Source organism: Cannabis sativa, chromosome 5, assembly GCF_029168945.1.
Source record: "Cannabis sativa cultivar Pink pepper isolate KNU-18-1 chromosome 5, ASM2916894v1, whole genome shotgun sequence".
Lineage (NCBI taxonomy): Eukaryota > Viridiplantae > Streptophyta > Magnoliopsida > Rosales > Cannabaceae > Cannabis > Cannabis sativa.
Genome location: NC_083605.1, coordinates 28043133 through 28055155, shown reverse-complemented (window position 1 = coordinate 28055155; position 12023 = coordinate 28043133). Strand labels below are relative to the sequence as shown.

The window sequence follows — 12023 nt, the reverse complement described above, 5'->3', positions numbered from 1 at the left end:
GGAAAGACAAGGAGATGGAAACTTTAAGGGCTCAGCAAACAGCCATTGACGACCGAACCCAGCAGGCCACCGTGTTGATACGGACAGCTTACCAGGCTGCTAGGCAACAACCTGCGACCATCATCCCCTGGGCGAGACAGACGAAGATCCAGCGGTAAACACCTCACAGACTATAAACGGTCAGTCGTCCAATCCCCGGTCACAGGTCCCACCTGTGGGCCAAGCGGTAGGCGGGCAAACCTTGTCTAGCAATTTTTCAGGAGAGGTGATACCTAAAAATTCGAACTAGGTTAATGGTGGTGGCCAGCTCATGGGCCAAACCACCAGTCCCTTAGACAGGCGGGTGTGTTTCTGTATTTAATCGTTTGGGGACAGTTCATGATCTCTGTGATGATCTGAACAGAAGGAAAAGGGTGGATGACCAGCATGACGCACCAATCGTTCAGCCGAAAACTGCGCTGAAAATCCCGCTCCAAGAGATGTTGATGCAACTTTGATCGGCCAAGAGGCCAAACAAGTTAGTCCGGATATGCAGGCACAGTTGGATGAACTAAAAAAATATGTTCCAAGGCCTGGGCGGTCAGAGGAACAACGATCTCGAGGGACCGAGGACGTGGAACCCCATTCTCCCCCGAGATTAATATCCTGGAATTTCCCAACAAGTTTAAGATGCCAACCTGGAAGATGTATGCTGGGAAGGAAGATCCCTTATCCCACATAAAGTATTTTGAGATGCAAATGGACCTGGAAGGAGTACAAGGAGATGTATGTTGCAGATTTTTTCGTGCCACCCTCTCAGAAGCCGCCCAACAATGGTATTTCAAGTTGGTGCCTAGAAAGTTCAACTCACGGAAGGCTTTCTCCTCAGAGTTCCATGCACAATTCTCCTCCTCTTGCCAACTTCCGTTGCACCTAGGATATCTGGTCAAAGTGAAACAAAGACCAGGAGAACCTCTCCGAGCCTACATCAGCAGACTCATGACAGAGGCGACTAAGGTTGCAAGAGTTACCGAAGACGGAAAGTTGTCCACGATACTGGGGGGCATTGAAGTCCTTGGTGAACCTTGGAAGGACATATGGAAGAATGGACCAGTAGATTTGAAGTGTGACTTTCTTGACTGCGCAGAAGGTTTTATTAAGCTTGAAGAAGCCATTCAGCGAGCAGAGGGTGAATAAAAACCTAGCCAGTCAAAAGCTCCTTCTATTGGGACATCCGTCCAGCTCCCCCATCACCCAAGCAATTCAAGCACAGGTGGTAAACAGTCTAGCAACAACAATAGGCAAGGGAATGGGAAAAAGGGAAAGTTCACTGGCAAGACCGAACAAGTTCCCAGGGAGAATCCTTCCAAGTATACTACATTTACCGTCCTGACAGAAGATATAGAAAGTGTGTACATGGCTACTCAGTCATTAGCCCCGTACAAGAAGCTCCCACCCATGAAGAAATATGTCAGCAAGAGAGATATGACCAAGTTTTGTCGTTTTTATAAGGATTATGGCCATGACACCAATGAATGCAACAATCTGAAGCGGGAAATCAAATTCCTGATAAGGAAAAATAATTTGCATGTGCAGAAGTATGTCAAGGTCGATCAGAATCGGAGGAGCGATAACAACCAAGACTTGCTACAACCACCAGTAGATGGACATCTACAAGTCATTATTGGAGGTCCGCACATAGCTGAAGATTCAAGAAAAGCCCGAGAGAGATATGCCCGAACTGTACAACATGAGCAAGAAGACGTAGTCCTAGCCATAGAAGAAAGGAAGCCAAAGATCCCACGAGCAGGGGAGCCCACCATAACATTTAAAGATGAAGATTCTGTCAAGATCAGATTTTCGCACAACGACCCGCTAGTCGTGGAAGTCCAAATAGCCAACAAGATGGTGGCCCAAACCATGATAGACAATGGAGCCTCTTCCAACATCTTATTCAAGACAACGTAAGAAAAGATGGGGCTCTAGCTTAAAGATTTAACCCCTGTCTCTAGCCCGTGTATGGTTTCTCCGGCCAAGGAGTCGCACCTCTAGGGAAAATTCGCTTACCCCTCACTGTTGGGCAAGCTCCGACGAGCATAATTATAATGGCACAATTTTTGGTATTGGACGTTCCATCAACCTTTAACGTCATGTTAGGTCGACCAGCTTTGTATGACTTAAAGGCTATTACACCGATATTTAATTCATGCCTTAAGTTCCCAACAAAGAGTGGGGTAGGGTATCTAAGAGGAAACCAGCAATTTGAGATAAGAGGAAACCAGCAATTTGCTTGGGAATGTTATAACCTTGCCATAGCCAAGGCTAAAAACGAAGTATCCTCTAGCAAGAGTTCGGACAAGGAGAAAAACATTTCTAAATAGGGAACTTCCCAAGGCGCGGATGAAGATGTGGATCCTCGACTTGGGGACCCAAGCAACAATGTTGGACCAGTGGAAGAACTGGAAGAGATTGAGATCGACCCATATATTCCGGCCAGAAAGCTTAAAATTAGAAAAGATTTGTTGCTCGAAGTAAAATCAGCATTGAAAACATTTCTGAGAGCGAACCTAGACATTTTTGCCTGGTCACATGAGGATTGTTGGGTTTTATGCCCTAAATAAAACTCATTTCAATATAATCAGATTTACTTATTAATATAGATCAGAAATAACATTTAATGTTGCATGGTTCACATGATTTATTTCATGATTATATGTACATAATCTATGAATTCATCTGAAACCCTTTTCACATACTTGATCCTGTTTATTGTGTTGTCAACACTTTGGAAAGTAAACATGACTATGTGAATAAAGTTTTCTAGATTTATCAGACACAGGGTTTTACTGATATGATAATCTACAACATAGTTTACTTGCATTTGGAGAAATGCTATGTTCTTTCCAGAGCATTGGTTAAAGTAAAGGTCAGGTTGGATGCATGGAGTATGCATCGGAAGGGACCGATATTGAACTTTGACTTAGATTTATTAAACTTACCGTAATATCTATTCAAGTAAATATTGCCTAGTTGATCCTAGATCAAATGATCTTAATCCTGTTATGATTAGGCTCAATCTCAAGAGGCTATTCGTGTTCTTTGATTTGTTAGTTAAGCCTACTTTTGGGTCAGGGTGATACGTACATTTCGGGAACACGGTAGTGCAATTGAGTGGGAGCGCTAACATAAACATGGAATCTATAGCTTCTATGTGGCAAATAGTAAGTAAAGGATGATCTCCTTCGAGCTTGACCAAACGAAAATATATGGTGGAGTACTCATTTCACATAAGCTGAAATATCATTTATACGGGGTTAAGTGTTTTAAGGATTAAATACATTGTAGGGTGTAACGGTAATCTAATCCCTTTACAGTGTAGATCATTCATATAGAGGATCATTGATCAAATTAGGATTATAACAATGGATAACTAATGATGTGTCTATATGGTGGAACATATAGAGCATTATATATACTGAGAGTGCAATTCTAAGTTCTATCCGTGGATTCAACGAAGAATTAATAAGTCAGTGAATTTAGGTTATAAATTCTTGATCTGCTTATTGGAAGCTCGGTTATATAGACCCATGGTCCCCCCACTAGTTGAGATAGTATTGCTTGTAAGACTCATATAATTGGTTTTGATTAATCAATTATAATTCTTAAATTAGACTAAGTCTATTTGTGAATTTTTCACTAAGTAAGGGCGAAATTGTAAAGAAAGAGTTTTAGGGGCATATTTGTTAATTATGATACTTTGTATGGTTCAATTAATAAATATGATAAATGACAATATTATTTAATAATTATTTATAGTTACTAAATAGTTAAATTTGGCATTTAAATGGTTGAATTAGAAAATTGGCATTTTTGAGAAAATGAGATGCAGAAAAGATAAAACTGCAAAATTGCAAAAAGTGAGGCCCAAATCCATACTGCCATGGCTGGCCACCTTTATAGGAATTATCCTCTGATATTTTCATTATTTTAATGCCAAATAATTCAAACCTAACCCTAGTGGAATGCTATAAATAGATAGTGAAGGCTTCAGGAAAATTACACTTTTCATTCAGAAAAACCTGAGCCTTCTCTCTCTATATCTAGCCGCCCACTCCCTCTCTCTCTTCTTCCTTAAGATTTCGAAATACTTAGTGATTAGAGTAGTGCCCACACACAGCAAGTGATACCTCAATCATAGTGAGGAAGATCGTGAAGAAAGACTTTCAGCAAGAAGGAGTTTCAGCACTAAAGAAGGAGAGAAAAAGATCCAGGTTCAGATCTTGATAATACTCTGCGACAGAAAGGATACAAGGGTTACAGATCTGAACGGAAGGAGTCATATTATTCCGCTGCACCCAATGTAAGGTTTACTAAACTTTATATGTGTTTATTTCATCGTTTTAGAAAGTTCATATTTAGGGTGTTAATCAACATACTTGTGAGTAGATCTAAGATCCTGGTAAAATAATTTCCAACAACTGGCCTCAGAGCCATGGTAATTGATTTGCTTGCAAGAAATTTGGACTTAAAATAATTGTTTGATGTTTTGGATGGTATCATGTTGTAATTGATTTGATCACATTAGGATTATAACAATGGATAGCTAATGATGTGTCTATATGGTGGAACATATAGAGCATTCTATATACTGAGAGTGCAATTCTAAGTTCTATGCGTGGATTCAACGAAGAATTAATAAGTTAGTGAATTTTAGTGCTAAATTCTTGATCTACTTATTGGAAGCTCGGTTATATAGACCCATGGTACCCCCACTAGTTGAGATAATATTGCTTGTAAGACTCATGTAATTGATTTTGATTAATCAATTATAATTCTCAAACTAGACTATGTCTATTTGTGAATTTTTCACTAAGTAAGGGCGAAATTGTAAAGAAAGAGTTTATAGGGGCATATTTGTTAATTATGATACTTTGTATGGTTCAATTAATAAATATGATAAATGACAATATTATTTAATAATTATTTATAGTTATTAAATAGTTAGAATTGGCATTTAAATGGTTGAATTAGGAAATTGGCATTTTTGAGAAAATCAGATACAAAAGGTGTTAAAATTGCAAAACTGCAAAAAGCAAGGCCCAATCCTTTAAGTGTATGGTCGGCCACCTATGTGTGTATTTTAAGTTGATTTTTTCATTATTTTAATGCCATATAATTCAAATCTAACCCTAGTGGAATGCTATAAATAGATAGTGAAGGCTTCAGGAAAAAGAGACTTTTCTTCTGACACTTTCTGAATCAGAAAAACTGAGCCTTCTCTCTCCCTATCTTTAGCTACCACTTCTTCTTTCTTCTTCCTTTGAATTTCGAAATCCTTAGTGATTAGAGTAGTGCCCACACACATCAAGTGATACCTCAATCATAGTGAGGAAGATCGTGAAGAAAGATCATCAGCAAAGGAGTTTCAGCATCAAAGATTCAGAGAAAGAGATCCAGGTTCAGATATTGATAATGCTCTGCTACAGAAAGGAATCAAGGGCTAGATATCTGAACGGAAGGAGTCATTATATTCCGCTGCACCCAATGTAAGGTTTCTTAAACTTTATATGTGTTTAATTTATCGTTTTAGAAAGTTCATATTTAGGATGTTAATAAACATACTTGTGAGTAGATCTAAGATCCTGGTAAAATAATTTCCAACAACTGGTATCAGAGCCATGGTAATTGATTTACTTGCAAGAAATTTGGACTTTAAAACGATTGTTTGTATGTTTTTTGGATGGTATCATGTTGTATTGAGTGTTATTTGATGATTGATTGATGTTTGTAAATTTTCGTGAAAAATAATTGCGATTTTATCTCTGGAATTATTTTTATTGGATAGTATGGAAAAAATTAAGCAAGTTAGCCTTTTACAGAACTTAATTTGGATTTTATTTGAATTAGTTATGATTTTTTGAAGATTTGAAAAAATCGGGGCTGTGCTGATATTTTCCTGCGATCGCAAATCTGTCCGTACAGTTCACAATTTTTTCGTTTTTCTTCGATTTTTCATGCTTTTTCATGGAATTAACTTCCAATTTTTTGTATAGTTTTGTATTTATACTATTACTATTCCTAATTCAATTCTAATTATCATTTTGAATTAATTTAATATTTTTTAAATTTAATTCAAGATATTAGTGTAATTTGAATTTGAATAGAATTAGTATCTATCTTCTTGCTTAAAAATCTATCTTATTTTAAAATTTGATTATATCTTATCTTATTTTAAATTTAAAAATAAGATATTTATAATCATGTAATTTTTAAATGATATAAGATATTTTGCTAATTTTTTTAAATTTTGTTATTTTATTTATTTAAATTACATTTAAAATTTGAAAAAGATATTTATTTATCTTTTCTAATTTTTTATTTAATTTTTATTTATAAAATAACATTTAAAATTTAAAAGTAGTTAGCAAATTTTTGAAATGATATTTAGGTTGGTTGAAACCTAATTTTTCAAAAAATTGTAGGTTTAATTTTAAATTTAAATTTTTTTAAAAAATTTCGAATTTTTCAAATTTTTTTAAATTTTTCGAAATTTTTTTTATTATTTAATTAATTATTTTCGAAATTAAATATTTAATTTAAAATTAAATAAATCCTACATCCAACTATCCAGCTAACCTTGTTGCAGGAGTATGTGTTTTAGCTTGTTTGTAAGTTTTCAAAACCTATTATTACTTGATTGCAAATAGCCATGGTTACTTTTTGCGAGATCTAATGATCTGATGGCTCCCTTGGTCAAGTTAATAATTTGTAACAGGTATAATTACAATCTTCTTTCATCTGTGTATGACCTAGCAACATGATAGGACCCATCCAAAGTGTGCCTGTGTGAGCCTATGTGTTTAATTTGATTATAGATACATGTAGGTTATTGTTGCTAAAATAAATTATCATAGTTCTTGATAGAATTTATTTAGGCCCATTTAGTTATTGGGCTTATTCAATTAATAACAGTTGTTCTTATTAAGGTTAAATTCCTCTCTTTTGGGCCTTGTGTGAGAGTTGGGAGCCATAGAAGTGGGTACGACATACTGAACCCAGCACCCCCTCACATGAACCACCCCAATTATGAAGGCCCATTTGCCTGATTTGAACAACTGTACTAGGTTAATTACACTAGTTTAACCTAATAAAATTGATTAGCAACATAATTAATTTCATTTATTTTGAAATTAATTTAAGAAAATTATAGTTTAAAGAATTCTTTATTCTAAGCTAAACTATATGTATTTTCTTGTATTTAATTAAATATAGAATTATAACCATCTAGATTCTTTCTGGAACTTAATTTAAATTTTTCATTAAATATTCTTATTTAAGTTGATATTTAGTTATCTACAACTAACCAACTTAAATCTGAATATCTTTTGAATTTCAAATTTCAAAATTAAGTTGAGGAATTTTAGGCATTGGTTATTAAGATTCTTAAGATATTTTTTAAGTTAATATCTTTTCAAATATTAACTTAAAATGGAATATTTTTCAAATTAAGTGGTTACAACTTAATTTTTGATATTTAATTAAATCTAAATTTGAAATTATTTAAGTTTTAGATTTTTTCTATATAACTTAAATTAGATATTTTTCAAATTTTTTGACAAGATACTTAGTCAAATAAGATATTTTCTAGATAGTAATTTCTAGACTACTTATTATTTCTAATATTTAAATAGGAAAATTATACTTTGTAAAATTAATTATTTAAATAATTAATTTTGGTACAATTTTAATAAGTATATTTTTCCTAGTATTAAACTAGAGATTAATAATTAAGCCTTCTCTACACTTAATTATTTATTTCTTGAATTTAATACATTTAATTAATTTGAAAATTAAATATCTAAGTTGATTTTTATCATCATACTTAAATATTTCTTTTTCATGACATTTAATTAAATAGAAAATTATTTTTAGTTGAAATTTATTTTTTCAACTAAATTTAAATAATTTTCAAAATATATTTTTTCTTTATTTTATTAATCAATTTTCGAAATTGCATTTCTTAAATGCTAGAATTTTGAATTTTATCTTGAAAAATAGATTAAGTTGTAAATTAATTATTTATTTTAATTAATTCTTGGATCAACTTAAATCAATGATTTTTTCATTTATTGATTAATTTAAAATAAATTGAATTAAAGTATATTATTAGAAATTGAATTAATTAGTCAAAGGAAAATCTAGATAGATGATATTTTTGCTTGAAGTATTTTTCTAATGTATTTAATTAAATAGAAAATTAATATTTAAGTTGATTTTCATCATCATACTTAAATATATGAAATTTTTCTTATATATTTAATTAAATAGGAAAATTATATTTTTTGTTGTAAATTAATTTTATTAATTAATTTTGGGCCAACATTAAATTAGAATAATTTTTCCAGGATTAATTTTTTATTTTAACATGCATTTTTCGAAAATTGTATTCTTAAATACTTTAATTTTTCGAAATGCAATATATATTTATAGAAAATAAAATTTGAGTTGTAAATTAATTTAAATTAATTTTGTAACAACTTAAATTGAATATTTTTCTAAATATTTATTGGAAATTATTACTAAGATGGAAATAATTCATGTTATTTTCATATCCATCTAAGTAAAATTTATAAATATTAAATTAAAATTTATATTTAGAATTTTTCATTCTAAATTGGAAATTTTAAATAAATATATATTTAAAATAAATAAATTAAATAAAGAGAATCAAAAATACAACTCACTTTAAATAATGAGCTTGATTATTATTAAGATATTCGATCTCCATTGTTGGTCTTACAAAAGTTAAATGTTTTCAATATAACCTCGAGACGCTAGACTTCGTCCCCCTATGGATGGTTATTCGTTGAACGCATTTAACACCGTAAGATTTCATTTGATAAGTGTTTTGTAAGTTTTCGTCTATATTAGACTCTCCCCTACGGTGACTACTTAGAGATAAACTTATGAAACATGAAACAATGGTGGAAGCTCATAAAATAAGAATAACCTTGACTCTCGCCTACCGGGACAACGTTGGATTCTTATTTTGATCGAATAAAAGGTTGCTAGAATGGTTTCTATTTTAGATGAGCTGACAACTCTATTCAATAAATGATACTTTGACTCTCGCCTACCGGGACACTGTATCAGTTTGTTGAAAACCTTGGAAATTATATAGGATTGTGTTCTTTGATTTGTTAGTTAAGCTTACTTTTAGGTCAGGGTGATACGTACATTTTGGGAACACGATAGTGCAATTGAGTGGGAGCGCTAGCATAAACATGGAATCTATAGCTTCTATCTGGCGAATAGTAAGCAAAGGATGATCACCTTCGAGCTTGACCAAACGAAAATAAATGGTGGAGATCTCATTTCACATAAGCTGAAATATCATTTATACGGGGTCAAGTGTTTTAAGGATAAAATACATAGTAGGGTGTTACGGTAATTTAATCCCTTTACTGTGTAGATCATTCATATAGAGGATCATTGATCACATTAGGATTATAACAATGGATAGCTAATGATGTGTCTATATGGTGGAACATATAGAGCATTCTATATACTGAGAGTGCAATTCTAAGTTCTATGCGTGGATTCAACGAAGAATTAATAAGTTAGTGAATTTTAGTGCTAAATTCTTGATCTACTTATTGGAAGCTCGGTTATATAGACCCATGGTCCCCCCACTAGTTGAGATAATATTGCTTGTAAGACTCATGTAATTGGTTTTGATTAATCAATTATAATTCTCAAACTAGACTATGTCTATTTGTGAATTTTTCACTAAGTAAGGGCGAAATTGTAAAGAAAGAGTTTATAGGGGCATATTTGTTAATTATGATACTTTGTATGGTTCAATTAATAAATATGATAAATGACAATATTATTTAATAATTATTTATAGTTATTAAATAGTTAGAATTGGCATTTAAATGGTTGAATTAGGAAATTGGCATTTTTGAGAAAATCAGATACAAAAGGTGTTAAAATTGCAAAACTGCAAAAAGCAAGGCCCAATCCTTTAAGTGTATGGTCGGCCACCTATGTGTGTATTTTAAGTTGATTTTTTCATTATTTTAATGCCATATAATTCAAATCTAACCCTAGTGGAATGCTATAAATAGATAGTGAAGGCTTCAGGAAAAAGAGACTTTTCTTCTGACACTTTCTGAATCAGAAAAACTGAGCCTTCTCTCTCCCTATCTTTAGCTACCACTTCTTCTTTCTTCTTCCTTTGAATTTCGAAATCCTTAGTGATTAGAGTAGTGCCCACACACATCAAGTGATACCTCAATCATAGTGAGGAAGATCGTGAAGAAAGATCATCAGCAAAGGAGTTTCAGCATCAAAGATTCAGAGAAAGAGATCCAGGTTCAGATATTGATAATGCTCTGCTACAGAAAGGAATCAAGGGCTAGATATCTGAACAGAAGGAGTCATTATATTCCGCTGCACCCAATGTAAGGTTTCTTAAACTTTATATGTGTTTAATTTATCGTTTTAGAAAGTTCATATTTAGGATGTTAATAAACATACTTGTGAGTAGATCTAAGATCCTGGTAAAATAATTTCCAACAACTAGTATCAGAGCCATGGTAATTGATTTACTTGCAAGAAATTTGGACTTTAAAACGATTGTTTGTATGTTTTTTGGATGGTATCATGTTGTATTGAGTGTTATTTGATGATTGATTGATGTTTGTAAATTTTCGTGAAAAATAATTGCGATTTTATCTCTGGAATTATTTATATTGGATAGTATGGAAAAAATTAAGCAAGTTAGCCTTTTAAAGAACTTAATTTGGATTTTATTTGAATTAGTTATGATTTTTTGAAGATTTGAAAAAATCGGGGCTGTGCTGATATTTTCCTGCGATCGCAAATCTGTCCGTACAGTTCACAATTTTTTCGTTTTTCTTCGATTTTTCATGCTTTTTCATGGAATTAACTTCCAATTTTTTGTATATTTTTGTATTTATACTATTACTATTCCTAATTCAATTCTAATTATCATTTTGAATTAATTTAATATTTTTTAAATTTAATTCAAGATATTAGTGTAATTTGAATTTGAATAGAATTAGTATCTATCTTCTTGCTTAAAAATCTATCTTATTTTAAAATTTGATTATATCTTATCTTATTTTAAATTTAAAAATAAGATATTTATAATCATGTAATTTTTAAATGATATAAGATATTTTGCTAATTTTTTTAAATTTTGTTATTTTATTTATTTAAATTACATTTAAAATTTGAAAAAGATATTTATTTATCTTTTCTAATTTTTTATTTAATTTTTATTTATAAAATAACATTTAAAATTTAAAAGTAGTTAGCAAATTTTTGAAATGATATTTAGGTTGGTTGAAACCTAATTTTTCAAAAAATTGTAGGTTTAATTTTAAATTTAAATTTTTTTAAAAAATTTCGAATTTTTCAAATTTTTTTTAAATTTTCGAAATTTTTTTTATTATTTAATTAATTATTTTCGAAATTAAATATTTAATTTAAAATTAAATAAATCCTACATCCAACTATCCAGCTAACCTTGTTGCAGGAGTATGTGTTTTAGCTTGTTTGTAAGTTTTCAAAACCTATTATTACTTGATTGCAAATAGCCATGGTTACTTTTTGCCAGATCTAATGATCTGATGGCTCCCTTGGTCAAGTTAATAATTTGTAACAGGTATAATTACAATCTTCTTTCATCTGTGTATGACCTAGCAACATGATAGGACCCATCCAAAGTGTGCCTGTGTGAGCCTATGTGTTTAATTTGATTATAGATACATGTAGGTTATTGTTGCTAAAATAAATTATCATAGTTCTTGATAGAATTTATTTAGGCCCATTTAGTTATTGGGCTTATTCAATTAATAACAATTGTTCTTATTAAGGTTAAATTCCTCTCTTTTGGGCCTTGTGTGAGAGTTGGGAGCCATAGAAGTGGGTACGACATACTGAACCCAGCACCCCCTCACATGAACCACCCCAATTATGAAGGCCCATTTGCCTGATTTGAACAACTGTACTAG

General features: G+C 31.6%; 1 protein-coding gene across 1 annotated transcript; it reads left to right on the top strand.

Moving 5' to 3' along the window:
* Window positions 1-684: 684 nt before the first annotated feature.
* LOC115717808 (uncharacterized) lies at window positions 685-1947 on the top strand. The gene is made up of 2 exons (XM_030646780.2): window positions 685-1168; window positions 1253-1947. Exons 1-2 carry the CDS (start codon window positions 685-687, stop codon window positions 1945-1947), a joined length of 1179 nt encoding a protein of 392 aa, XP_030502640.2.
* The last annotated feature ends 10076 nt before the right edge of the window (window positions 1948-12023 follow it).

What these genes read in the sequence shown, in the direction of transcription:
- LOC115717808 (XM_030646780.2), top strand. Translation starts at nt 685, where the DNA reads ATGTATGCTGGGAAGGAAGATCCCTTATCCCACATAAAGTATTTTGAG. An exon ending in AGCCATTCAGCGAGCAGAGG is followed by an intron (nt 1,169 to 1,252) that starts GTGAATAAAAAC and finishes ATTCAAGCACAG; the next exon opens with GTGGTAAACAGTCTAGCAAC.